Source organism: Nelusetta ayraudi, unplaced genomic scaffold, assembly GCF_046127955.1.
Source record: "Nelusetta ayraudi isolate G7.1 ecotype Tasmania unplaced genomic scaffold, CSIRO-AGI_Nayr_v1 ptg000004l, whole genome shotgun sequence".
Lineage (NCBI taxonomy): Eukaryota > Metazoa > Chordata > Actinopteri > Tetraodontiformes > Monacanthidae > Nelusetta > Nelusetta ayraudi.
In genome coordinates this window covers 11422713-11450584 of record NW_027466054.1, presented here as the reverse complement: position 1 = coordinate 11450584, position 27872 = coordinate 11422713, and the positions used below count along the sequence as shown (strand labels likewise).

The 27872-nt window shown below is 46.2% G+C and overlaps 1 protein-coding gene across 3 annotated transcripts; it reads left to right on the top strand.

Annotated features, from left to right (window-relative positions):
* The first annotated feature begins 879 nt into the window (after nt 1-879).
* On the top strand, nt 880-25186 carry radil (Ras association and DIL domains). Of its 3 annotated transcripts, none has more exons than XM_076034910.1 (21): nt 880-1240; nt 3078-3174; nt 3373-3487; nt 4271-4841; nt 7831-7938; nt 9341-9456; nt 9531-9713; nt 10733-11459; nt 11818-11948; nt 12977-13014; nt 13197-13348; nt 13486-13598; nt 13835-13951; nt 14933-15056; nt 17822-17994; nt 18303-18453; nt 19142-19371; nt 20311-20641; nt 21847-21986; nt 22743-22882; nt 23097-25186. In XM_076034910.1, the coding sequence occupies exons 3-21, from the start codon at nt 3404-3406 to the stop codon at nt 23194-23196; spliced, it is 3729 nt and encodes a 1242-aa protein (XP_075891025.1). In that variant the 5' UTR covers nt 880-1240; nt 3078-3174; nt 3373-3403; the 3' UTR covers nt 23197-25186. The 3 variants fall into 3 exon arrangements, with proteins under 3 accessions (XP_075891025.1, XP_075891035.1, XP_075891045.1); XM_076034920.1 differs by having other exon boundaries at nt 882-1240; nt 21934-21986; XM_076034930.1 differs by lacking the exon at nt 7831-7938 and having other exon boundaries at nt 882-1240.
* The last annotated feature ends 2686 nt before the right edge of the window (nt 25187-27872 follow it).

Below are 27872 nucleotides of genomic sequence, written 5' to 3'. Positions count from 1 at the left end.
CAAAGGAGCAGGTGAGTGGAGCCTTTCTACAAGGTTTTCAAAGCCAGGCAAGATTTGGCTGTGGGAAATACTAGGGAATACATTTTTCATGTGAAATGAAACTTGTTGCTACCAGTGACTTTACTGACCTTTCAGGCAGGTTTTGTTATCGCACCATGTATTTAAGAAATTACATTTACTTGTCTTGTCTTTGTTATTGTTACTGTCTGGTTCAGGCATTGAGTGTTCACTTGCCTTTCTATCTTAATGAACCCTCTGTTCATTATGCTCTGTGTGATTGTGAAGCTGCTGCTTGTGTTTTCAGTGCTGCTGGCATCCTCTTTTCAGGTTGTGTAAGTTTCATTGTTGTCTTATATTATTTATCTGGTTTTCACATTGCTTTTCCATGTCTATGGTGCTTTGTGCTGTGATAAGCCTGAATAATTCTACAATGCTTTTATCTTTTCTATTTCTCTTGTAATTAAAATAAAAACATACAGTATATTCGTCAAGCTGACATTTTATGACGTTCACCTTTCCACACCTATTTTCATAAAGCCTTTACAAATGACATAACAGACTAGCACAGAAATATAAACACAAATATAAACACAAATGTGTTGCTACAAAACATCATAAGTGTAGATTATAATTGTAATAATATCTGTTTCTCTTAACAGACTTTAATTATAACTGCATTAATTGCAGACGGGACAAATTATTATTATTATTATTATTATTATTATTATTATTATTATTATTATTATTATTATCAGTTGGGGTTCGTCTGAGGCGCAAGTTTGCGTCAAAATTGTGTTCGTGCAGCCAATGTCCACAAGGAGGCGCCATCTCCGTTCACTCGGGAGCCAGAGCAGGTGCGCCGAGGTGAGGCTGAGCTCGGCTCTTTCCGTCGCCACTCGGCGTCCGTCCGAACCGCTGCAAACGTGGGAATGCGGTTGTCGGAGTCAGCGGGCATTGCTGGACACTCGGCGGAGATGTGGGTACGAAACCTGGCACGGTGACCGACCGGCTGCCTTCCGAGTTAGCGGGCTGCGGTGGGGATGTGGGAGGGAGCCCCAGACGGCTGCTCGTTGCTCTGAGTGCGGGGCATCTGGGTGGTGGGTGGCAGGGGCAGCTTTTTCCCCAGCCTTCCTATTTTTTGGGAGGTGAGGGAGGGAATTCCGGTCCTGCGGAGAAGAAGAGACGGGGAAGAACTCGGAAAGGATTCCCCGGCGCTATGGAGCCACGCATTGCAGGCAGCGTGAGTAGGGCAACAGACACCCAGGGGAGCCCTCGGGGGACTGGGCTTGTCACTGCTGGAATCACACCTCAACTTTTTTTTTTTCCAGGACCTATTTTAATCACATACACACGCGCCACAGCTTTGTACCGCCATCATTGTTTTTTTTTTATTATTATTATTTTTTTCTGTTTTAAGATTTCCTGTCGCTAAGAGTCATTCACGCATCGTCAAACAATTGACGCTAATTGGTTGCTAACTGTGCGGCGGCGGGCTCAACGTTCCACCTGTCCGCCGTCAGAGAGGCCGCCGGGGCGGTGAACGGGCAGCGCCGCGCCTGACGACTCATCAGCGGATTAATATCTGAGGATTTCCCCCCACCACCAGCACCAGCAGCAGCACCTCTCTGCCTTTGTTGCTACGGCGGTTGCTAGCGACAAGCCGTAAACAGACGCTGAGTTAAAGGGCTACTCCGCAGTTAATATAAGTCCAATGTGATGTGCGTAGGTCATGTTTTTTTTTTTTTTTTTTAATGTGTGTGTGTGTGTGTGTGTGTGTGTGTGTGTGTGTGTGTGTGTGTGTGTGTGTGTGTGTGAGACAGCAATTGTTTTATTTATTTATTGTTGTTGTTGTTTTGTGGCTGAGGTTCTGGCCGTCTACACAAGGACGGGACGGGCACTCTGTCAAAGAGTGCCGCCGTCGGTGAAGTTGGTCTCCGTGTGTGGCACGGTTACCAAATATAACCGCGGCCAGCTTCTGGCTCACACGGACCTGCCGACGGTCTCAGGGCTGGCTGTGTGTGTGTGTGTGTGTGTGTGTGTGTGTGTGTGTGTGTGTGTGTGTGTGTGTGTGAGGGTGGGAGGGAGGGAAGTCCCTGGTCCAAGGATTGAGTTAACTGCGGCCAAGGAGCCAGATTACTGTGGATTAGCTGGCATTTAAAATAGTCACGTTATCTCAACTGTGCCTGCAGTCAAGACACAACAACACCTTCAAAGTGTTTGCTGCCGAGCAGAAAACACCCAAAGTTGATGACTGGCTGCGTACAACACAGACAGCAAACTGCAGCTCCCCTCTACTGACACTGACTGACTGACTGACTGACTGGTTGGCTGGCTGGTTGGTTGGCTGGCTGGCTGGCTGGCTGGTCACTGTGTAAAAGGTGATGTAACCTGCTTGAAAGGCTTGAGTGAGGTGTGCTGCCACAGAGCTGCAACACAGTTTAAAATGCGTGACCTGGTTTGCGACCAGAGGCAGAGCTCTTTCATCATTTCGTCGGTGCTGTCGATCAGTGGCGTCAATTTGATGATCACATCTTCAACAGAGAAGCTGTAGGTCAGCACACAGCAAGGATCAAGGCAGGGATTTTTTTTTTTTTCTTGTCACATTTGTATGGACGCATTTTGACACCAAAATTAAAATAGTTTAGTTGTATTAAAATGATATTTACTGGAGGAAAAAAAACATTTAGTATTGTAAAATTGAAGTTGTAACATTGCGTTAAAGCCTGTAGCATCACATAGTGGAACTACTTATAGAACTCTGTATTTCTTAGCACTTCTTGAACAGTGGCGCAGGTTTACTGACAGGATAGAGACCTAATCTATTGTTGAAGAATGTCATGACTTAATGCTCTATGTGCTGTGATTGCATCACGTTTCCACACACGCAACTTCATTTTCCAACACCCAACACCTTTGATATTCAATCAAAAAATGTCCTATGAAGGCAAACAATGTCAAATTGATTTCTGACTGGACATGGTTTGAAAAGAGATTGGATTATTTAAGAAATAATCAAAATGTTAAAAGTTACATCAGTGTCACCTGACGCCAGGCTTTTGTCTCCTCTCGTCTTGAAGATGACAGAAATGAAATCTGCAGCGTCTGACCTTCAGATCTAAACGGCCGGCCTGGTGCTGCTGCTCGCTGGGTTGACAGTTTCCCGACAGCGTCGAGGTACTTTCACAAAACCGGCGACACCGTCACTTTTTTATTATCTCTCTTAGCTCTCCTCCTTTTTATGCATGTCTTTATGCCGTCAGTATAGTAGGTGTGCTGTACAGTCAATTGACTTTATCCCTTGGGTTAGATCCTTTTTCACAGTAGATGTTTGAACAGGGCTTTTTTGACTTACCCCCTGACCTCCCTCACCAGTTGTGGAGTTTGTGAAGCCAACAGCGGGATCATGTTCTACGGCTCCTCCTCTGGGGCCAGCATGTCCCTCCCGTCCAAGAGCCGCTTGAAGCGTCAGAGCAGGACCTTCACGCAGGTGCGTCGCCAGATGGCATAAAGAACTCTGTAAAAATCCCTCACATTGGTTCCTCTGTTGGACTGTAGCACTTTTCTCCTTTATTGATACAGTTTCTCATCTTCTAAGTATGTTGTTGAAAAATAAAGGCCAGTAGATGATACATCATGTGACCTTTGTCACTTTTATCCTTTGGCACAAAATTGTTGAAATTTGAAATGAAAATTTGTACCCCAAGCTAATTCAGAGAACTCCTTGATTGATTGATCTCGTGTCTGCCATCACTCAATAAAACATTAGTCTAGTCATCACCATCCCTCTTGCCAACCTTAACAGAGAGCAATCAGTCTTAATACGGAGCCCATTGGATTCCACAAACAGCCAGCTCTGTAGAAATATAAAGGAATTAGAGGTCTAGAACTCCAAGCTCTATACCAAAAGAAGAAAACCAAAAACACCAACGTGGAGCTGCTGTTGTCCATTTGAAGAGCACAGCTGTGCTTTGTAGTGAGACGTAGGCGAGCGATGCATGGCCAAGGTTGTACCAGTGAGAAGCCTTGAGCTGGTTAAACCAGCACCTCTCTGATTGGTCAGTTTGAATGTGACAGATAGACACATGGTTTGGTCAGTCACCTTCCATGTCTTGGCTGCCCTCTACAAGATGTCCTACATGGGATGTTTAGCAGATCAATAGCAGACTGAGGACCCATCGCATGCGGTGTTATCACGATAGCTTTGCTATTAAATGAACACGTGTGTAACCAATGTTTGCTGTGTATTCTGTATGCGTGCTCTCTCTCCCAGGTCCTGTACCGCACGCTGAGCTACAGGGACCGCGTCCCCGTGGAAACCGGCACCAACACGCGGGGGGACCGGCGCTCCACCACCGAGCCCCCGGAGCGACCGGCGGACGACCCGGCCGAGCTCTCCACGCAGAGCTCGGCGCCCGGCGTCCTCAAGATTTTCGGCGACGAAATATGCGCCGGCGCCAACTACAAGAGCGTCCTGGCCACGCCGCGCTCCAGCGCCCAGGAGCTGGTCAAGGAGGCCCTGGACCGCTACTCCCTGAACAAGAATGCCGCGCACTCCTACGTGCTGTGTGACGTCATCGGCCGCTTGGAGGGCGGTGGTGGCGGCGGGATCGACGGTGGCGGGATCGACAGCGGCGGTATCGACGGCGGCAGGATCGACGGCGGCAGGATTGACGGCGGCGGCTGGCGGACGGAGTGCCTGCGTGCGCTGGGGGACAACGAGAAGCCGCTGCTGCTGCAGGAGCTGTGGAAGCCACGCGAAGGCTACGCCCGCAGGTTCGAGCTGCGCCGGAGAGCCGAGGTGGAGGAGCTGAACGCCAAGGAGAAGGACACCATCACCGCCGGTGAGGGAACACGCACAGCCGTTGCTACACACACACACACACACACACACACACGCACATGCACACGCACACACGCTTACCCACACAACAGCTGGTCTTGTTTCTTTCCAAACTCAGCAGAAAAGCGTAGCTCGTTAGCTCCTCTGCATTGACTCTGTGTGTGTGTGTGTGTGTGTGTGTGTGTGTGTGTGTGCGCGTGTGCGTGCTGGCGGTATAGATGTAAAACAGAAGCTGTTGTTGCGTTTTGTGCTACTGAGGCTTTGCCATTGCAACGCTCTCCTTTGAAGACAGTGTTTTGGATTTTTAATACATGTGCAATCAATATTTTAAAAGAACACAGAATCACATGCACACACACACACACACACACACACACACAGGTTCAGCGGGACTGTGCATGTGCAGCCACTGGATTGATTGAGTGAAAGCTGAGTGGTGTGTGGCTGGATGTGAGCAGGGCGCTGTGCTGTCTTTATCAGCGACGTGTCTCTGCTACAGGGAGCTCAGATCATTTTCTCACCACTCCACCACTGTGGGTCACACATAAACTGTTGCGCTGCAGTGTAGACAGCTTCTTTATAACATTCTCCAAGTTTGTCGCGCTCCTTAACTCTGACGCGACGACTTTGCTGGACTATTGGCCATTAGATTCCCCAACAGCGGCATTTGTCTGATTTTGCCTGATCGCTTGCTTGCAAAACTCTTTCCTACAGCGAAGTGACTTTAATATTTGGCTGGTGTCAGATGTCTTTCAGCAGGAGCCTGCATCGTGCTATGTTAACAGCGGAAGTGTTTGCGTTTGCTCTGGGGTGGGGCAGAGTGCCTACCGGTCTGCAGTGGAGCTGTGTAAAGCTGTGTGTCAATTGAGGGAGGCCAAAACTGGAAGAACACTTTGGACCAGGCAGGGGCAAACTGTGGCCCGGGGCCCATATGCGGCCTGTTAAGCTTTTGAATGCATAAGTAAGTCATAAAATAGCCGTCTTTCATCAATTCTTTCAGTGTTTTAGGAGCAAAACACTGTGGGGCTTCAAAAACAGCTTTTGTTGTAGCACTTTTGTTCATTTTCAATTGACATTAAAGCACATATTTTGATGTATATAGTTTTTTTCTCCTTCAGGGTGGGTCACTAAAACACTCCATCCATCTGATCCTGCTCCGACCCCTAAGGCAAATTTTGCAACCCACCAGTCAAAAAGTTTGCCCACCCCTGCTTTAGTCACTGACGCTCATTTTTTCTAGCATTCTTAAATGTATGAATGCTGATTATTTATTTTTCCAATCTGATGTTTTGTGCACTTTACAACTTTGTAAAACCATGCACACACAGAGTATAATAAACTAAAATACAACATTAATACATTGATTGGTACCAAAAGAGGTTTTGTACACACACACACACATATGGGTGGCACAATTTAAAACAGCGAGACAGTGAACAGCAGTGAGCGGAGAGACAGAACAACGATTCTCAGCGGCAACTCTCACATCTCCCGTGAAGCATGCCAGCGTGCCAGAGTGTAGTGGTTGCTATGTCAACCTCTTTGCTCGCCAGACAGTCTGTCAACAATCAAGTTTTTCCCCACGCAGAGGAGCGACGTTGCCTAGCGTAATATCACCTGACAGATCACCTGCCACAAAGACGAGCTTGGCCAAGTTCTTGTATTTTACTAATGCTTAAAAAGACTGAAATCCACACTGCACGGACTCTCCCTTCAATACTGCCTGACTGACTGACTGCCTGCTGCACTCTTGCACAAATTTTATGCTTTGTCTTAAAAATATTCCTGCTGTTCCTAGAAATATTCCTAATGTTGTTGCCTGTATGTGGGCACACATTTGCCGTTGCACTGTTTTTTTTGCCGGGTAAAGCTTCCTTCTGTTGAGTGCGTGTTGTTACTGCGAAGCCTCCTTTCAGTGGAGCAGGGAGTGCATCAGTGCTGACAGTTTAATGGATAAATGATCCTTTTTGTCAGGGCTGGGGTCCTGGTGACACTCTGAAGCTGATTAGACACCTGTACTTGAAGTGTTTCAGAAATAATGTCATTTTTTTTTAAAATCTGAAACAGCCAACGTACTGTATGTTTTTTTTTTTTTATTAATTTAAACATGACTCAATCTGCAGTGGTAGTTTGACGAAAGCTCACTGGATTTGATGACATTGAGCTCCAGGTGTTTGAATCATCAAATAATGATTATTTTACTTGAGTCACCCCAACATGAAGAAAAGCTGTTTCCTACTGCTAGCATTCTCCCCGTCAGCACAGGGACAACTGTTGCTTGTTAGCTTACTCACTGTTCACAGCACTGACTTATAAGCAACCACGACCAAGTAGGTGTTCACTGTTCAGTCTGTATGACAAGAATGAGCCGAGTTGGAATGAATGAAAGAAAGCTCTTGCAATAAATGGTTCACTGTTGAACGCATGACAATAACACACATACTGCCATGTTTTGCACTAACCTCTTCTGCCTTGTGTTATAGACCTGAAACTCTCAAACCCTGGAGTTTCTCTCCGTCTCGTCCTTTTTGTCCCTTGGTGTGCGTCTGAACGTGCATGCACATGTGTCAGCTGTCAGAATTCTTGAAATGAGATCACATTTTAAGGCTCTTCTACAGTTTTCACTACCAGATTAAAGCGGCCGGGTCCCGGCACGGCGCAGAATGAGGTTGTTTCATTTAAAACTCAAAGAAAACGAGGGATCACAAATAATATTCTAAAATTAAATTTAAGTTGTCAGTAGGATGAGACTGAACTTCCTGTACTTTACTGCCGTAAAGCTGCAATTAAAGGTGAGAATTTCAAACCTCACCCCTTAAACTGTGCATCTCTCTTACTAACTGCTACGTGTCTTCACCAGAATGCACCACTTCCCCTGTTCCCCCTCAGCACATGCATGCCTCGTGTCCGTAGTGACGGTGTGTGCGTGGTGCTTTGGTGAGGGGGTGTTTCCCCCCCCCCCCTTTGTAACCCCTCCCACCCTGCTGTAGGGCCCAAAGCATCCCAGTTCCTGGCGGCTCTAATGGGTCGGTCTGGCCTGGTCAAACACAGGAGCTCCCCCCTCCGGTCTGGTCGAGTGGTACAGTCCAGCTCTAAAGGTGGGGACTGGCCTCAGGTAGGGCGGCTGTCAGTCATTGCCATGGAGGACCACCTTGACCTGTGTTGTCACCAGTGCCACCCCCATTGCCAGCGATCCAACCTGTTCCCTCTCTATGTGTGTGTGTGTGTGTGTGTGTGCGTGTGCTTGAGCCATCGTACAGACTCCGGTCATCAGATGCTGCTCAGTTCACCTTCCATCAGGTTCCCCCTGGACCAACCACACCGTGCTGCTGCTTCATCCAGCACCATCCACTCCAGTGTTTTTCCCACTTTCATTCCAACGACTCCAAGGCTGCAGGGCCTGTCTGCTGGCTGTCACCTTTAAGAGATGTCACTGTCTAACATCTCAGTTGTATCCAGAGACACTTCTGCTTGTCATTATGGCCAGACAGGACAAGGGAAGAAAAAAAAAACCACCAAAAAATCTCATTTGTATATTCCTTCAGAAATGAAGAAGAATGAGTCTCCTTCGAAGACAGGCGTGGGCAAACTATGGCCCGTGGCCATATGCGGCCCGTTGAGCTTTTTAATTTAAATAACGAAATTATATTAATAGTAAGTGAGTAAGCTAAGGACACATATTTTGTTGTAATGCTTTTGTTCATTTTGAATTGAAAAGGACCTTTTCTACTTAACCCATGATTTATTGTTTCTCCTGTGCGGTGGGTCACCGAAAACTCCAGCAATCTGCTCCTGCTCCGCCCCCTCTGGCAAATTTTAAAACCCACTGTGGCCCCACCAATCAAAAAGTTTGCCCACCCCTGGCCTGAGATGAAGCCTGCTAGCCACCAAATATAGAGTGGCTTCAATTCGTGTTGACAGAGCGATCATCAGTTTGACAGCATTTAGCAAGCATTATCGGCATTACTCAAATTAATAATCACTGTTAATGCGCAGAAGGCTGTGCCAGGGTTTGTTGCTGTCTGCTTTGCTGTGCAATATAACACAGAGTTCAGCCAGTGGCTCCTAGTGGCACACGTCCCTGATGTGTGTTTATATGGGCCAGCTTTCCAAGACAGCTTATAATAAATAGTGGTAGGGACTTGAGGAATGCACACTATACATAAAGGGCTGGGGGAGTGTGTCCACGAATGACCATTTGCAACAGGCCACTCTGAATAAATGGGAAACGCTCGACTCCGTCCGATTGATGAGGTTGTGCTTCTCACTCGGCTCGTACATGACCGTCGCACTCAAGTCTGACAAATGGCATCTCTCACCACAAACATGCTAACAATGTCACATTAACGAACTGCGTCCCTGTAACTTCAACGCCTCACCTTTCTCCATCTGTCTCGTCGACGTTTTCTGCTTGCCTCTTTTTTGCTCTTTTCTCATCTTTCTCCACCTGCTCTCTATTTTCGTCCTCCTCCCTTCTTTCTCCCGCCGCTCCCCCTGCAGACATTAACGCTCAGGCTCGCAAGCTCCAGAGGAACAGGGCGAAGGGGACCCTGACCCTGCCCCGCTCCAGCAACTCCTCCTTCTGCCGCAGCCTCAGCGAGACCAGCCTCAACCAGGTGGGACCTCGTCAGGTGCCCCGTCCGTCACCACCCGCTCGAAAGCTCTAAACTCTGTGCACGTCCGTCTGCAGCTCGGAGTCGGGGATGAGCCCAAGCGGTTTTACTCCACGCTACCGGGGCCTTTCAGGGGCAGAGAGCGCGAGACCACCCCCAACGGCCGGAGGAAAGAGGAGGGGAGTCAGGGGGGAGGAGGGGTGAAACACTCGCTCTACCAGTCGCCGCACCTGCTGCTGCTGCAGGGCTACAACCGGCAGGTGAGCGCAGAGGTGCTGTGGTGTTGTGGTCACAGTGTTGGCGAGATTACTTTGCAAAATGGAATTGGTTACAATTAAAAGGTACCCTCATGAAAACGTGATGTTAGTATAACTATTTCACTTTACTTTATCATTGTAATGTAACTAATTACGTTGGATTACATTTTGATTACTTTTCTAAATGTGAAAACTGTTTAGACCCGACAGTGTTCAGCTTTCTGCAGTACTTAAAACAAAGAGAGACAATTTAACTGGCAGGTGAGCGGTAGTACGATGCAATTCCCAACTGGACAGGAGAACCAATCAGAAGCGTCAGAATCATATCAAACTTTCGTCTGTGGAGGGAAACAGTGCTTGTACCAAGCCAGCGCAAAAGAAAACCCTGCAAAGCAGCAAAAATAAAATGATTAAACATAAAGCCCAGCTATTTATTTTGTAAAAATTGTTCAGATGTAGTTAAATAGTTATCATGAAAATTCCATAAGTAGCTGTTATTTTATTTCATATTTTTTCCAGCAATGTCACTGATTGACAGCTATCTTCATTTTGTAATTAAATTGCATCATGATTTTACATGTAATTCTGGTGCAGTGGTTAGCACTGTTGCCTCACTGCAAGAAGGTTGCGGGTTTGATTCCGGGCCTGTGTGGAGTTTGCATGTTCTCCCTGTGTCTGCGTGGGTTCTCTGCTGGCTCTCCGGCTTCCTGCCACAGTCTGAAAACATGCATGTGAGTTGAATTGGAAACTCTAAATTGTCCGTAGGTGTGTGTGAGTGTGAATGGTTTGTCTCTACGTGGGCCTGCCATGATCTGGCGACTTGTCCAGGGTGTCACCCTGCCTTCGCCCTGTGACAGCTGGGAGAGGCTCCAGCAGACCCCCGTGACCCTGAGCTCAGGAAGAAGCGGTTATTGAAAGTGGATGGATGGATGGTTACATGTAACTCATTACTAAACCACCGCTTGTCGTGGTTAAAAAAAAAAATCAGATTGCGTGTAGTTCACCGTGCCGTGTCGTCGCAGGACTGCCTCGTCTACCTGCTGAACCGGGACCAGCACACGGTGGGCCAGGAGACGCCGTCGGCCCGGCCCAACATCTGCCTCTTCTCCCCCGACATCCTGCCCCTCCACTGCCGCCTGCGCCGGGTCCCCGCCCCCCGGCGCAACAACCCCAACAGCAGCATGTCGAAGGGGGACGAGGCGGCGGCGGCGGAGCGCTTCTGCGTGGCGGTGGAGCCGGTGCTGCACGCCACCGTGCTGGTCAACTTCTCCCGCTGCGAGCGCTCCACCACGCTGCGCCACGGCGACCTGCTCTCCTTCGGCGCCCACTACATCTTCCTGTACAAGGACCCCACGGGCGCCAAGCCGCTGCCCACGCAGACGCTGGCGCGCCTCCGCTCCCTGGGCCAGCTGTATGACGCCGGCGGGGCGGAGGAGGGGGAAGGCGGGGGTCCCACCTGCAAGGTGTGCGGCTCGGTCCTGAAGGAGCGGGCGGCGCAGGTGGCCAACGTGTCGGCCGTCCGTCGCAGCTTCAAGCCTCACCTGGTGAAACCCCGCAGTGTCGGGGGGGCGGCGGTGGTAGTGGTGGGGGGAGGAGGAGGGCCCCTCAGTCTGCCTGCAGGGGAGGGGGTGGGAGGAAGAGGAGGAGGAGGAGGAGGAGGAGGCCAGAAGAGGAGGCTACAGCTGGACTTTGACCAGGCGCATGAAGACCAGCTGCTGAACAGAATCATGTCCCTCATCGAACCTGGAGGTCTGTGCTCGGGGTTGCAGTCACACACAATACAGTTGAAATGTTTGAAATGCGAGTGTGAGAGTGATAGAAAGACCTGAAACTCAATTTAGAGCACAACTGTATTTCTGTTTTCTGAGAAAATGTGCAACTTCCTAAATTGTAGTTTTTTTTATTTTATTTTTGGATAAAGAATATTATTTAATTCCAGAGAATTCAATTTTTTTGTATATGTTTATGTTTTTACAACCATCATAATTACATTATTATCATCATTATTTTTTTTATTTTAATTCAGTGATAAAATTATTTTACTTTAATACCTAAAAAAAAAAGATATGGCATACTTTTTTAAAAATTCATTTGAACTGCTTCACAGGAGACGACCACAAGCTCACGCCCGCCTACCTCCTGTGTCTGTGCATACAACACTCTGCCTCCAACTTCCCACCAGGCAGTTTTGGAAAACTGCTGCTCAAGATCGTCAGGAGAGTCCAGACCATTGCATGGGTGAGTGACTGTGTGTGTGAGTCTGTGCGTGTGTGTGTTTGACTTTGGTACTTTGGTCTCTGCTTAAGATGACCTCATGTGGTGAGAAACAGCTGAGCCGTGTCGGGTCAGATGAATAGTTAATCAGGTCTCACATGTTTTGTACAGTATTTCACAACCACACAGTTCTGTTCACGACAAAAAGCCTTCATCAGTCATAGTGAAGATAAAATATCATAATGCCAGGTGACAAAAACTGGTTTTAAAAAAATGTTTGTGAAAGTAGTCAGTCGTCAAGGTCATTGCAGTCATGAAGGTTAAATTCATGCTACTGGGCTGCTTTTTGGGATCTCGAAGATCCAAAAACCAGCCTATGGACGGTTCAGGATTTCACTTCCAGAACTGAAGAAGCATTTTGGATGAGGTTAGGGTTAACCCTATAACCCAACCCAACCCAACCAAAAGTCCAGCTTGCTTCTTCAACTTCAAGACTGGTTCAAAAGGTTATGTTTTTATTTTGTTGTTCATGCATGAATACAAAATAAGAGTTGGTGGATTTGCTTTGATTTGAATTTAATTTCTTAAGTTTAGTTCAATTAAACACCTCAATAACCTTATTGAGTTATTCAGAAAATACAGTGACTTTTAAATAAAATTCCTCCAATATTTTTTTTTTTTTTTTTTTCTTTTTGTCTTTCATACCCTTGCGTAGTCAGAGCTTGGAGTTCAGGGCATAATATGAATATTGCAGCACGACTTCTGATGCAATAGTCACACAATTTGGAGGGCAGAGTTTGCATGTGCGCTCTAATGCAATCACACAGATTTTAATGGTAACAAAGAAAGAAGTGGGATTTGCATCACTATGGGGCCGCCGCTCTCTCTCTGAGAGACTCGTCATCCTGCAAAACGTGCTAACGACACCTCTCCCCACAGGTTAGTGATAGCTGCGTGACGTGTGCTCCACCAACGCACCACCTACAAATTTAATGAGCGCCTCGTCTTTGTGTGTGTGTGTGTGTGTGTGTGTGTGTGTGTGCACCTTACAGGAGAGGACAAAGGAGCTGGCTCAGAAGCAAGCTCAACAGTGAGTGTCACTTTGCAGCAGAAAGAGGCCGTGTGGGCCTGGGCTTGTTGGTGACTCCAGTGTGTCTACCTAAAGCGTGTTTAACACCCCCTGCCCCCCCCCCCCCCCCTCTCTCTCTCTCCCTCCACCCTCCACCCCTCCACCCCTCCAACCCCGCTCCGTGCACGTGTGTGCCCGTGCAGCCAGGACCCGGCCTCCCTGTCCCTCCTCAGCATCTCAGATCTCATCCCTGACCTGCAGACCATCTTTTTCTGGATGTCCAACTCCATCGAGATCCTCTACTTCATACAGCAGCGGGCGCCGGCGTACACGCACACCATGGAGACGCTTCAAGGTGCGTCCAAACCCGCCGAGGCACACGTTGCACACGGATGACGCTGCCGCACCGTCCCCTCGCCATCTCGCTGCTTCTCTCTCAAGCGCGTCTCTCTGTCACCCCCCCCCCCCCCCCCCCCCGCTCCCACCGACCAGGGTCGAAGGAATCGTTGCTGTCGGCAACCATATCAGCCAATGAGGAGGCAATGACAATTTTGGAGGAAGTCATCATGTACACTTTCCAGCAATGTGTCTACTATATCACCAAGGTAATGTGTGGCTGTGGCAATGACGTCTTAACAGGCAAAACATATTTTACTTGCAAACACACACCCAAATTCCAAATTTGTATTCAAATTATATTAAAATTACAGCTTATTGATCTACGATTGTAGAAGACTTGAATGATCTTTGTGCATGTGCGTGTGTGTGTGTGTGTGTGTGTGTGTGTGTGTGTGTGTGTGTGTGTGTGTGTGTGTGTGTGTGTGTGTGTGTGTCTTTCCAGGCTCTGTATGTAGTGTTGCCAGGTCTGCTGGACTGTAATCCATTCCCTTTGGACAATTCGGAGCCCTGTTGGAAAGGAGGTGTCGGCTTCCCTGAATCTGTACGCAGAGTCTTGCAGGTGGGCGAGAGTAATGTTCTGTGTCATCACTGTTTCGCTATAGTACAAGGCTCTGCGCCTCCCACAACTTTGAAATAAAAGTTTAATGCGCTACCTGGGGATCGTCGCAGCATCTATGAAATAGAAATGCGTTGATAAATGGACCATCATCCAAACTTGTCTCGGCGTCAGAGACACTGCACTGGATTTAGTTCTACTTTCACACACTGACACACGTCTCATTCAACTCCTTTTGTCTGCGGCGTAGTGCAAGGCTCATAAAAAGTTTTTGTATGTTAAGGGGTGACGTTTGACTCAGACCTCAGTCTTGCCTCGTTTCCACCAGCTAAGTGCCCTCGGGGTCTAAAGGTGGCCGACCTCGGCTTTGGAGCTGCCAGCCTCTGAAGATGAGTGCAGAAATAGTCACTACTTTTACATCAGATCTTTCTTCTTTACCTTCAAAAGCAAGCATGACCTCAGTTTTTGTATGTAGAGAGTTCTTTTAAACTTGTGCTATTGTCACAAAATCATAATCATTTGTTGTTTTCTAGCTGTCTAGAGAGCGAGGTAATAATAATAGTTATTATTGTGAAAGAGTTTGCTGCCTCCTCACCGGTGTTTTCTCCGTTTGCGCTTCTCCACCTGTTGATCGTCGCAACAGTGCGACACTGACGGCAGAAATGTGTATTTTAACAAGCACATAAACAAAACCGAATAATAGCAAAAAAGAATGCTTTTAATCGGGACGTTTCCCTTTGTTTTTTCTTCCTGCTAATGTTGAGTCTCATTGACAAGGACAGTAAAGTCACTCAGTCTAATTCCAAGTTCAATCATAAGTGGCTGACACTCAGAAATGTGATCCCAAAGGAATGTCACATCTCTAGAGGTTAAAAAAAAAGGTGGACCACCACAGTAATATTTGACCCAGTAGCATATCTGTGTGTGTGTGTGTGTGTGTGTGTGTGTGTGTGTGTGTGTGTGTGTGTGTGTGTCGGCACGCAGGTGTTCCAGAATTCCCAGGAGCTGCTGCAGAGCTACCAGGTCCATCCTGAGATCCAGGCACAGATGTTTGCATACCTCTTCTTCTTCTCCAACGTGTCCCTTTTTAACCAGCTAATGGACAAAGGTAAGGCGGAGGCCGTACATTAGACTCCCCCCCAGGGTTTGCACAGTTGCGTGTGTGTGTGTGTGTAAGAGAGAGTGTGTGTCCATATGTCCTTGTCAGCATTTTGACAGTGACTAACCCAGGTTTGTCCTCAATGCCCTTGTCCTGTCTGCATTCTGTGTCTCCTCCTCCTCCTCCTCCTCCTCCCCCCCCCTCCTCCTCCCCCTCCTCCTCCACTTCCTCCACCTCTTTGCTTCCCTTCCTTCCATCTGTCCCTCGGGGTGGTGGGGCGGGATGGGGGGTGTATGTGAGGAGGGGGGGCCACAAAAAGCAGTAGGAATGGGATTAGATTGAGGAGAGGACATGGAGGATGGGTGGAGGTGGAGGCGGAGGGCTGAGGTGGGGGGAAAAAGGGCAGAGTGAAGGGTAAACGGATGGAGGTCTGCTCTGGTTGTTGTGATGACCCAGCTAACAGTCCATTATCCTGTGTAAATACACTCTGGATATATATCTATATCTAATTAATTCACGACCCTGCGATCCCACTCTCCTCCCCGGGCCCCGCCTTTATGTCCTTTTAGCCAAGCACACACACACACACACACACACTCAGACACACACACACACACACACTGATGCCATATGTCTTCATTAGGCAGTGGACGGAGGAGAGATCACCAGTCTGGGCAGCGGGAGAAGGAGGCATTCCTCCATATTCATGCCCAGGCTTCCTCCTCCGCTGCCGCCTCCCTCTCGCCGTCTGTCTGGCTGCTCTCTCTGCCTCCCTCCCTCCCTCCCTCCCTCTCTGCCTCCCACCTCCTCACCCCCCCCCCCTCCACCCCCCTGTTTTTTGTCGCTCATTTATATTTCTCCACTGATGGTGTCCATGGTAACAGAGCGGGGAGTTTATAGCAGGTAGCGCTGACGTTTGCACCAGGCGCTCTTCGACTCGCCCTCGCAGAGGCACTCGGTCTTCCGCGCTCGCTATAGAAAGCTGAGAGTTGGAGATGAAGATGCTTTTCGGGTCTCTCTCGCGCTCTCTCTCGCTCTCGCTCTCTTTTGTCATAGGGGACGGTGCGCAGTGTCGCTCTTCTCTATTTAAGCGTGGTTCTGTGAGTAAATCAGCTGCCGTGGGGCATTATGACACATTTCCTAAGAGCTTCAGCGATGTCTCGTCTGTTTGCGGTGGCTTACACATAGATTACTCCATGCCAAACATAAGCCTATTACTAAAGGAAGTGTGTGTGTGTGTGTGTGTGTGTGTGTGTGTGTGTGTGTGTGTGTGTGTGTGTGTGTGTGTGTGTGTGTGTGTGTGTGTGTGTGTGTGCAACCAGAGCATATGGCTGAATATTGGAGGCAGGGGTGGAGGACAGATTTCCAAAGTTTGAGTGTTCCAGGGATGAACACGAGCACAGTCGACCCCCTTCACTGGCCACTGGTCCATCCTCTAGCAGTGACTGTGCATTAACATTGTAGCACCTTAACATTCACGCAAATAGGATATACATGAATGCATGCATTTTCATCCAGACTGAATTATAACATAAAGGCTCAACTCTTTTCAAAAGCTGATCCAAAATTAAAGGTTGCATGCTTGAGTTTCTTTTATTTATATTGCATCCATAGACCCAAAACAGCAGATGAAAAGAATCCCAGCAACATCAGGCAGTCAGCAAACAGACCATTTCCAGTGTGATGCACTTTAAGTTTGAAATCAGGGTTTTGTCCAAGTGAGTTTTTTGAGGTGTGCCTGGAGCCTCTTGTCTTGCCTGCTGTCAGTAATTGAAATTGATTCCGTGCTAAAATCTTTTCCATCGCGTAATTTTCATGTCCGGCCGCAGCCTGAACCACGTCTGACCTTCGTGACCGGACATCTGCTGGTTTTTGGTTATTATTGGAGCACTGAAATGATATTTCGTATTTAAATGATATTTCTGTCTGTACTTATTCATAGAGGTTGGCTTGCATAAGCATTTCAGTTCTTTCTCGTTGTCTTTCTTTAAAGACATGTTAAACACATGGAACATCTGCTACGTCTGTCAGTGCGAAGTGAAAAGCGTCACACACTTCCGTATACAAAACATGTTTTTTGAAAAAAAAGAAATGTTGTTCGGCGCAGAAACACGTTGGAGCATAGAAAAGCGAAATTCAGGTGCAAACCTCCTTTGCATTTCCTTGGGGCGGAGCTCGGCCTGGAACCACGGCAGCCGCGAGCTGAGGCGGCGGCCACGAGCTGACAGATGTCAGTCTGGAAACGATCGCTCGCTCGCTAATCTCGCGACAAGAACAGCGACGACAAAAAAAACTCCCCCCTCTGTACTCTGCACGCGGTGCGAGAGAGACACACGGGGGAGATGCAGTCGGCGTGCAGGTTTTGTTGTGCAGTAAAACACACACCCACTCAGCCGAGCTCCTCTGCAGCAGGCGGCGTTTGGTTTTATAACGAGCAGGCAGCTGGTGCCCGTTGCCACTGTTTTCATAGTCTTGTTTAAAAATTAATGCTTGTATTGTCATACAGCAAGCACACACACACACACACACACACACACACACACACACACACACACACACACACAATGTCTATTTCAGGCTTCTTTCCCCACAGGGCATGCATACAAATTACAAACCAGGACAGAAATATACCGCAGTGTTTATCATACTTCTTCACAGTGCACAATTTAGCACCAAGTATGAAATATTTGTCATAATTTCTAAATGCGCATTGTGTGTGTGTGTATGTGTGTGTGTGTGTGTGTGTGTGTGTGTGTGTGTGTGTGTGTCTCCAGGTCCCTCCCGGGGTTGGTTCCAGCGCTCCAAGGTGCTGCAGATCCAGGCGTGCCTGCGGATGCTGATGGAGTGGGCCAGCAGGTCCGGCCTGGGACACCTGGCCGACAAATTCTTCACCAAGCTCAACAGCACTGTGTCCATACTGGCCACGCCCCCCCAGCAGCTCACGCAGGTTGGAGCGACAGCGCCTTTAAGATGGCACCACTTACCTTTTGTATATTTTCTGGTGTATTTATTTTTTTGATAAACGCTGTGAGAATTAGTATTGCTTTTTAGTAGTAATGACAAGAATACCATGATCACAGGGTGCAGAAGTACTTAGGATTTAGATTTATACTGACTTAAGCCTTGTTGTTTAACCGGTCCATTGAGGGGCCGTTGGGGCTTTTAGGAATTCCATTCTGTTTTTCTGCTCTGAAACTCTTTCTCCGTTGACTTTACACCAATTTTTTCCCACTCATCTTTTTTTGTCTTGACCAGATGAGTTGGCGGACTCTGTCTGGCGAGCACCCATCGCTGAAACCAGTTCAGCTCCACAGGATCCTCACCCAGTACCAGCTGACGGCAGAGATAGGCTCCATCCCAGCGTGGCAGCCCAGCAGTGAGGATGAGGCCTACATATACAGGACAGGTAGTGGAGGGGAACTTTGCATTTGCAGCTTCGTGCATGATTTCTTGTCACTGAGCTCCTGCTTTTGAATTCCCTCCATTGTGGGGGCCACAAATGGACATGGAACAAACGGAATTAAAAAAATCAACATTTCAACTATTTTCAGGTCTTTATATTTCATTCTGGGTTCCCACGGAGCAGCTTTGCACAATTGACGATCCAAAAGCAGCAGGAACAATTGATTTTTCACTCTTTGCTGAAATGCCTTAGCGCCTTGTTTGACCTTATGCCTTTCTGGAGGAAGCACAAAAAAAATGAAAAAAACAACCTGGCTGGCCGTGTTGTCGCGAACCGGGAGGAGTACAAGCATTGTGACATTGTGACGTCTCTAGAAAGATGTGTGTTTTTCCAGTTGTCTTTATTCAGTGTTCTTGACCAACAAGGTTTTTTAGTGGGAAATGGGGGGAGGAGGGGCGACTGTGATGAATTGGCGACTTGTCCAGGGTGTCACCCTGCCTTTGCGCTATGACAGCTGAGTTAGAATCCAGCAGAACCCTGTGACCCTGAGCTCAGAAGGAAGTGGGTATTGGAATGGGGGGGGGGGGGGGGGGGGAGATCATGCAAATGATTGTAACTTCTGTGCAGTTATCTAGTGCACACATGTATGAACAAGGCAAGGTGTGTGTGTGTGTGTGTGTTGGCATGCTAGTGGACCTCCTGGAGAGCTTTGAGAACCACCCTCCCATCGTGCTGCCCAGCGCCGGCTTCAGGGTGGACCTGGACAGCGAGTGCGTGGAGGACAGCATCTACAGGCAGCTCCTCTACGTCCGCCACTACCTGTGGGGCCTCCGCACCAAGACGCAAACCCATGGCAGCGGCCCCGCCGCCGTGCACACGCACTCCAACGGAACCAACACGGCCGACTGGCCCGACGTCCAGGTCGGACACACGCTCGTCTCGTCTCGTCTCGTTCCCTCGCTCGCAGGCGCTGTCAAATGCGACACACCTAGCGGGGTAATCCAGGCCATGTGCCTCAGCAGCTGTGCTGGTTGAGGAGTTCCCCATAATCCCATAAATGAAAGACAAAAACCCTCTACTCCAGCCAAGGCCTGGCGCACATACACATACCCCTCAGAAACCTAGACATGGTTAAATCATGGTTAATCTGATTAGTCTTCAGGCTGTCTAATTAGTGGGAACGGCTGACTAGACCGTAATCCCTGCTGTTACTGTGCCCTTATATGCACACACAAGCACACGGGGACGGCGCTGGTGTGCACGTACGTTGGACAACGTGTCATAAGTTAAAGCAGAACCTAAATGAGTTGTCTGAGCTTTTTATCTTGAAGGTGAAGTGTGTAATAGTCAGAGATTTTGAAGAGGAAACAGCGACATCAAGTGGTTGCATTTTAGGCTGCGTCATCTTTTGCTCTCTCTCCCCCTCCTGAGTTTGCCAGTGAACTACGGTGGCCTGCCCATCCAAACCTCGTTACCTCGTCCACCTTCTTATTCGTTAGTTTAAGTAAAGATGCGAACAGTAAATGTATATATATATATGTATGGATATATATATATATATATATATATATATATATATATATATATATATATACATACACATATATTTATATATATGTATGTATATATACACACACATATATATATATATTTATATATATATATATATATGTATATGTATATACATATATATATATGTATATATATGTATGTATACACACATAAGTTTTTACCAATGTAAAAATCATAAATCAAGCCAAACATTACACACTGGACCTTCAATTCAACTGTGTTCACGTTGGGTACGCTCCTCTGAAACCTTTCTCCTGTCCCGCCCTGCCCTGCCCTGCCGTCCTCCAGAGGGAGCTGTTGCCTCCGGCCCACAGCAGCCCCCGCTCCGCTGCCCCGGGGGACGACGGGTCGGTGGTGGACGTGGCCGAGGAGAGGTGTCGCGACAGACCCCCCGGACAGACGCACACGCACAGCCTCCGGCGCAACGGCACCTCCCACCACCCTCGCACCGGGAACCCGGACCCGTCCTGCCTCCTCACCCCCCCCAACACGCCGCTGTACCCGGACGGCGGCGGGCCCGGCACCGTGGTGGGCCCCAACGGCCAGACCAACGGCTGCCTCAGCAGGACCGCGGCCGAGTGCAAAAAGAGCAACGGAATCATCCACAACGGGCTGGAGGGTAGGTCTGCACCGCTGCCCTCAGGTGGACGCCATGTCTGCAGCAACGTAGCTCTAGAGTGGACAGATGTAGAAATTAAGAGGTCAGAAACTGAGATTTTCTTTAGAAAGATTCATCAGGAATTTTGAAGTATATCAAGTATTTGACTTCATGGGCTCAGAAAGGACTGCTGCCTTGTTTGGTCTGAGGTTCTGCCCATCTTAAACGTTCAACCGTGCAATTCTCTATCACAGCGTCGCGACTGGTGGGTCGTGACCCACTTTTTTGATTGTCTCTTTTTTGAGATAAATATATTTATAGAGAAAATGTTGTTTTGCACACAATTCAATTCAATAATTTCAATGATTTATTTACTAAACATGAGAGAAAGTGGGCTTTTTTTTATTTTTATGGAATAAATTTGTGTGGCGACTTCATGATGAGGAAATAACTGTGGGTCCTGAGACTCGACCGGTTGAGAACCACTGCTGGGGACATAGTACCACTTTAGAAGCAAACCTAGCCGCTCACTGACTTACTTATTGCTACTTTCATATTGTTTTTGACCATTCAATGATAATTAGTAAATACGTCAAGAAAACATTCCTTGCAAGCAGAAATCCACCAGATAATCTATCGCCAGTTTTGCAACAAAGACTAAAGAATCTCAGCGTTCTTACTGTTCATCTGTAGTGTTGTACACATACACATTTCTGTTCAAGTCATAATGCCGGTACGTTGTGAAAATTTGTCTTAAATGGTAAATGGTTTGATCCAGTAGCTGAGCGCCTTACCAAAGCACCCTCTCCTCTGATGTTTCCTCGTGCGTGTCTGACATGATGTGTGCGCTCAACTCCCCTCTGCTCCCCACTGGCCAAGAGATCAATGGATGCAGCCTCAGTCTGCTCGTCTTTGTGCACTTTTGTGGTTTTGAGACAGGAGCTGCTCGGTCAGCTCACATCCTCACATGACCGCATGATCCCTCCCGGTGTGCCGTGACGTGTGTACAGTGTAGTGAGTGTGACACCTGCTGGCTGCGGCCGGAACTACGTGTTTGCGTCTTGGTTTAGCTGCACTGTTGCATGTGTATCTGTTTGTCCGGCCCCATAGCGACACCCTGCGTGTGTGTGTGTCTATGTGTATGTGTGTGTGTGTGTGTGTGTGTGTGTGTGTGTGTGTGTGTGTGTGTGTATTTTGTGCATTTTGGGTGCTTCTGTCCTCTGCAGGGTGTATTAGTGGGTGTGAGTTCCCTTTCCCTGTGTCCTCCCCCGGCGCCTCCCCCCTCCCTGATGACTTGTGTGTGGTGTTTGTAGTGGAACTGGACAAAGGACCGTACGGCCTCGGCATGGGACTCATCGACGGCCTGGTGAGTGTCGACTGCAGCAACACACAGGAGTCCAGAACACATTAAGAAACTTCATTTTAATAAGATCATGAGGAACGTTAATGCATACCTCAGATAATACATTACACGTGGATCTGTATTATCAGGATTTATGTGTATATATATATATATATATTATACACATGTAGATCCAAAATAGGGTATTTCAATAAAATCAAAATCAAGTATGCATTAGTAACTATTGGCATACATCAGTTGATTTGCCTTTATGTATTCATACCTGCTTCTTCCTGAACTCAGGGTTGCAGGGGTGTTATATTTAGGACCTTTATTTTCGTACCTTGACTAAAATATTGGTGTAGCCCACATTCTCATATGCATAAACATTATCCTCTCACAATGTAACAGACGGAGCAGTGAGGACTTTTCTGTGATGCGTTTTTCCTATAAAGATTTTTTTTATTTTTTTTATTTTTTTTTAAAACAACAAAAAAATGGAATTTCTTGATTTATCAAGATTAAATTTGGAGTTTACCCTCTCAAATAATCTGAAAACAAAAAGCTGTTCACTGATTGATTCCTTTGAAAAAAAAAAAAAAAAAAAGAAAATCTGTTTTAATCAAAACGGCATGATTGAGACAAGCTCCAGCCATGTCTCTACCTTTGCTGACAAAATTGCAAAATTGCAGTGAGAAAAAGTAAAGGTTTATTTAGCAAAGTTATCTTTAAGAAACGTCCACACACTGTTGAAACTCGCTGGTATTCCCCGGCCTGCAGCACACTCCTCTCAACGCTCCGGGCATCTACATCCGCACCCTGATCCCTGACGGGCCGGCCGCCTCCGACGGGAGGCTGAGGATCGGCGATCGCATCCTGGCCGTGAACGGAACCAGTCTGATCGGGGCCGACTACCAGAGGTACAGGGCGCCGGTTCCCTGATAGAAAACACTGATTCATTAAAGATTCACTGTTAACAGTCTTTCCGTGCTTGCGCTGAGCTGAACTGATCGCTCTCATTGATCGCTGCACTTCTCCCATCATCCTCTCTGTCTCTGCTGAGCATGGAGTAACTGGACACCTGGTCCGTGTGTCTCTCATCTCTCCCCACTTCCTGCTTCCTGCTTGTCACAGCGCGGTGGACCTGATCCGTCTGGGAGGAGGACGCCTGCGCTTCCTGGTGGCCAAGTCTGACCTGGACGTGTCGGAGAAGATCAGTGCCTCCTCCTGCTGACCAGCCTTCCAGCCGCTCGCTCCCCAACCCCCAACCTTCCAGCTGCGGACGTGAGAAATAAGAAAGGTGGAGCCGGTGGAGGGTCCTGCGTACCTCAAGCTCACTCCTGCGAGGTTCATTTCATTGTTTCATGGGCAGAATGTTTAACCCGCCGCCACAACAAGGAAACTCGGCTTGATTCATCAGCATCTTTGCTCTGCAGCCATCTAGTTTTCAGCCTGGTGTTGGTGAAAGCACAGTAGATTTCTCATTTTTCTCCCGTCAGTCTTAAAAAGCCCCCCCCCCCCCCCCCCCCGCTTTTTTTTTTTATTTACAGTATGAGGAAGTCAAACATTGAAACTTTAATGTACCATCTGTAACACAGGGTGTCTAATAAACAGGACAGACATAGCAGTGTTTTCCAGGAAGGGGCCTCCGCAGGTGTACAGGAAGCTGTCACAGACACAAGATGTCCAACCAAAGTTAATGTGGGTTTTGCTCTTGGGTGAGTGACACTCTGTCCATCTTTTAGGTGAAAACCGCATCTTTGATCACATAAAGCCAATGGACAGACTTGTCTGAACTTCCAAACCAAATTGTTATCGCAGCCATTTCCAAATCAGTGGTGCAAGTTGTACATATTTCTGTTCAGTAGTTGCAGTTTAAAAAAATGAATAAATAAAGTCATAACTGGTTCCAGCGTCAACACACATGAATTCCAGTTTGGGTTGCATGTTAAAATAGCTGAAAATGATCGTTGAGACGTTCTTTAAATATGCTTTTAAAAGTACATTTCTGAAAGCACTGGTATGAAAATAAGAGACACATACTTTGTGAAACACTTGAGGTGTTTTTAGAGCTCGACGTTTCATAAATCATAAAAATCTGTTTTTTTTTGTGCGTACAAATTTGTACAAAGTCTGGTTGAAAGACAAACAGCTCATGTTTCTGGTTCACCTTCAAACTCTCTGGACTTTGACCTTGACTGGAGAAGACGTGAATGTCGATGCTCAGAGAATGTTCGCCTGTCGCTCGTCGCTAAAGACATTGTGGCTCTTCATTCACTGCTTTCTGGCACCTGAGAGCCACATTTTGTTGTAAATATACTGCTGACTGTATGCACATGGTCGAAAACCTGTAAATAGTCATTTGTAAATATTTAACACTTTGTCTCCTACTGTTTGGGCAATTGAAATAGAAGCTGCATTTTGGAAAATGCTTAAAATATTTTGTTTTCTACAGTGTATTTCCTCGGTTATTGCTGAAACCCATTCGATGGAAAAAAAAATCCCAACCGTTTCTGGGATAGTAAAGATAACCTTTTGTGTGCATTATTTCTGTGAGCAAATTTGTTTGAGCTCCTTGAACATATATTTTAACTTTTGCACTCAAAACATTAGATGCACCTTTGTTACGAAAGTAATTAGACTCATCACAAATACAATTTTTCTTCCAATTGAATGGTTAAATGCGGCTTGACGCTTTTTCCAACAAAGGAAGGATTTAGTTTAAGCTGTCAGCTGCGGTAGCGCCCTCTGCAGACTGGGAGGATGACTGTAGAACGTTTCAACTTTTAACTGTTTCAACATCAAAACCTTTTGCTTGATCAGGAAAGAAATTACAAAAAGGTGGCAAAACCAAAACAGGGAACCAACTTTAAATGGCAAGTTGTTTAAATACAGGTGTTTAACATTTCTCGGCTCATATTATTATAAATATTTTGTCCAATTGAAATCAAGACAACTGACTTGGCTTTTCAGTTCAAGCTGTTTGACCTACATGCTTCAGTGTTGGTTTTTTTCAACTCTTCAGATGTCACCTTGTGTTCACCGGCTTCATTTAACTCTCCGCTGACATTCCACTTATGACTATTTTTTCTCTGCCATTCTTTTTTGCCTTTGTGCATTTTGAAGGTGTGTATGATGCCGATCTCCTGCATGTCTATTCTCCTCTGATTATTATTTATACTTTCAAGATGATGTTACTAAGGAATAAAGACTGTTGAATTCTTGTTTTTTTGTGTTGAGATGCTGTGATGAATCTCACCAGCTGATGAGAGTTAAAGAATAACAATTGACAAATCCCGACCACAACCATAACCCTAGCCCCAAACCTTAGCCACAACCCTAACTCCAGGCCCAACGCTAACCCTTCCCCCAGCCCCAACTCTAACCATTCCCCCAACTCCAGGCCCAACTCTAACCCAAACCCCAGGCCCAACTCTAACCCCAGCCCCAACTCTAACCATTCCCCCAACTCCAGGCCCAACTCTAACCCAAACCCCAGGCCCAACTCTAACCCCAGCCCCAACTCTAACCCTAACCCAAACTCCAGGCCCAACTTTAACCCTAACCCCAGGCCCAACTCTAACCCTGATGTTAATCCTAGCCTCAATTTTAACCCCATCCCTTACCTTGATCCTAAACCTAACCCTAAACTCAACCCCAACCCAAAACCTAAACCCCTACTCCAGCCCCAACCCTAACTCCAACCACAACTCTAACCCAACCCCATTTCTTTAAAAGGCGCATAGCTTCAAGTGAAAATGTAGCTGTGGATCATCACTGATCTGTCACCTGAACCAGTTCTTTGTGAGCTGAGCCAAATGATCTGGCTTACTGAAAAGACCTGGAATTCCCATCACGAGTGATTGCCACTCTGCAACTAGTGTCTGAACACACACGTAAAGTGCGAAGGTTTGATAAAAACAAACAACCAAACCAACAAAAAAATCGTATGTGTAAAACCGTCCACCACTTTACCTCAGAGAAAACAACAGAGGGCTTTTAGTCAAGGATGAATTTAATTTTTTTGCTACACAATGTAACAAAATCACAAAAAACAGGAACATTTAAAAATACATATACTTCTCTATTTCCAGAATGTTTACGTATTGATGACAGCTGTTTTTTTTTGTTTTTTTTTGTTTTTTTTACATAAAGCTAAATCTTTCCCCCAAAAATAAAAAAAAACCCTTCTAAATTGCTTCGTCATTTAGCGGAAAGAGCAGCAATACAATCATTACGCATCGTTTCTATTTGTGCAAGAACAAGAATCACTGAAATTTTTTAACGCAGTGCCTGATTGCCGGCTGAACAGGAGGAGGCCCGTGTGCGACGACATCGACCGAAAGCTAAAAGGCAGAGTGAGGAGAGAAACGCACAGAGGGTAAAAAGAAAGAAAATAAAAAACAGAAAATAAAAAGTGCCCAGGAATATTTTATTAAGGCAGAGTCTGTGACAGGAATCGCAACAGGCTTGTTGCCTCCGTTGTGCCTTGCTGAGGAAAGAGAGACGGAGGTAGATGCGGAGAGAGGGAGAGGAGAAAACGAAGAGGACAATGTACCAAGAGGACGGGGAGGAAGACATTAAGAACGAACGGGCTTGTGAACGAACGTGGTGTGTTGGTCCCACCCTTCCCCCGCGAGAAAGAACTGATGCTGTAGTGTTGCAGATAGTGTAACTGTTTGCTCAAGCAAATGTGATAATCTAAAAAAAAGGGAAAGAAAAAACAAAAGGAAAAGCCGTCTAAGGGTTAACACGAAAGCGACCCTCCCACCCTGAACCCTCCAGAAAAACACCAACAAAAGGTAGAAACATTTAAGGCCTTTTTCAGGGATTATTACAATAATGCTTTATTGTGCTAAGAACGACTAGAATGAACGCACAGCTTGTTCCTTAACCCCCCCACCCCACCCACTGAACCACTAAAGAAAGAAGCAAAAATGAACAAAAGTTAAAAAAAAAAAACAATCACTTTGTCTACATTAGGTTAGCTCCACTTGATAATTCTCTACATAGATGCCTCTGTGTGTGTTTTAAAAGCCCTTTTCTCTTGTGACATTGTTGCTTTCTGGTCAATCAATCGGTTGCCTCCGAGCCCCGAGGGGCTTCGAACAGGACAAAAAGCGAGCAGAGCTGAGGTGAAAATGGACAACGCAGGTCCTGGGGTTGTTTTCAAACATCCTGACGACTCTTCCACCGAAGATGCGAGCTTCTGAATTTTAGTGCTTTTACCGAGAAGGCAAAGAAGAAGAGACGCCTGGTGTTCTGTAAAAAAGCCTTGATACGTCATATATATACATATATGTATATATATATATATATATATATATATATATATATATATATATATATATATATATATATATATATATATATATACATATATGTATATATATATATATATATATATATATATATATATATATATATATATATATATATATATATATATATATATATATATATATACACATATATACATATACATATATATATATATATATATATATATATATATATATATATATATATACATATATGTATACATATATGTATACATATATACATACACATATATATATATATGTATACATATATGTATACATATATGTATACATATATGTATATATACATACATACATATACATATATATACACACACACATATATATGTATATATATGTATACATATATACATACATATATATATATACACACACATATATGTATATATATGTATACATATGCATATATATATATATATATACACACACACATATATGTATATATATGTATACATATATACATACATATACATATATATATACACACATATATATGTATATGTATATATATATACATATATGTATACACATATATACATATATATATATATACATATACACACATATA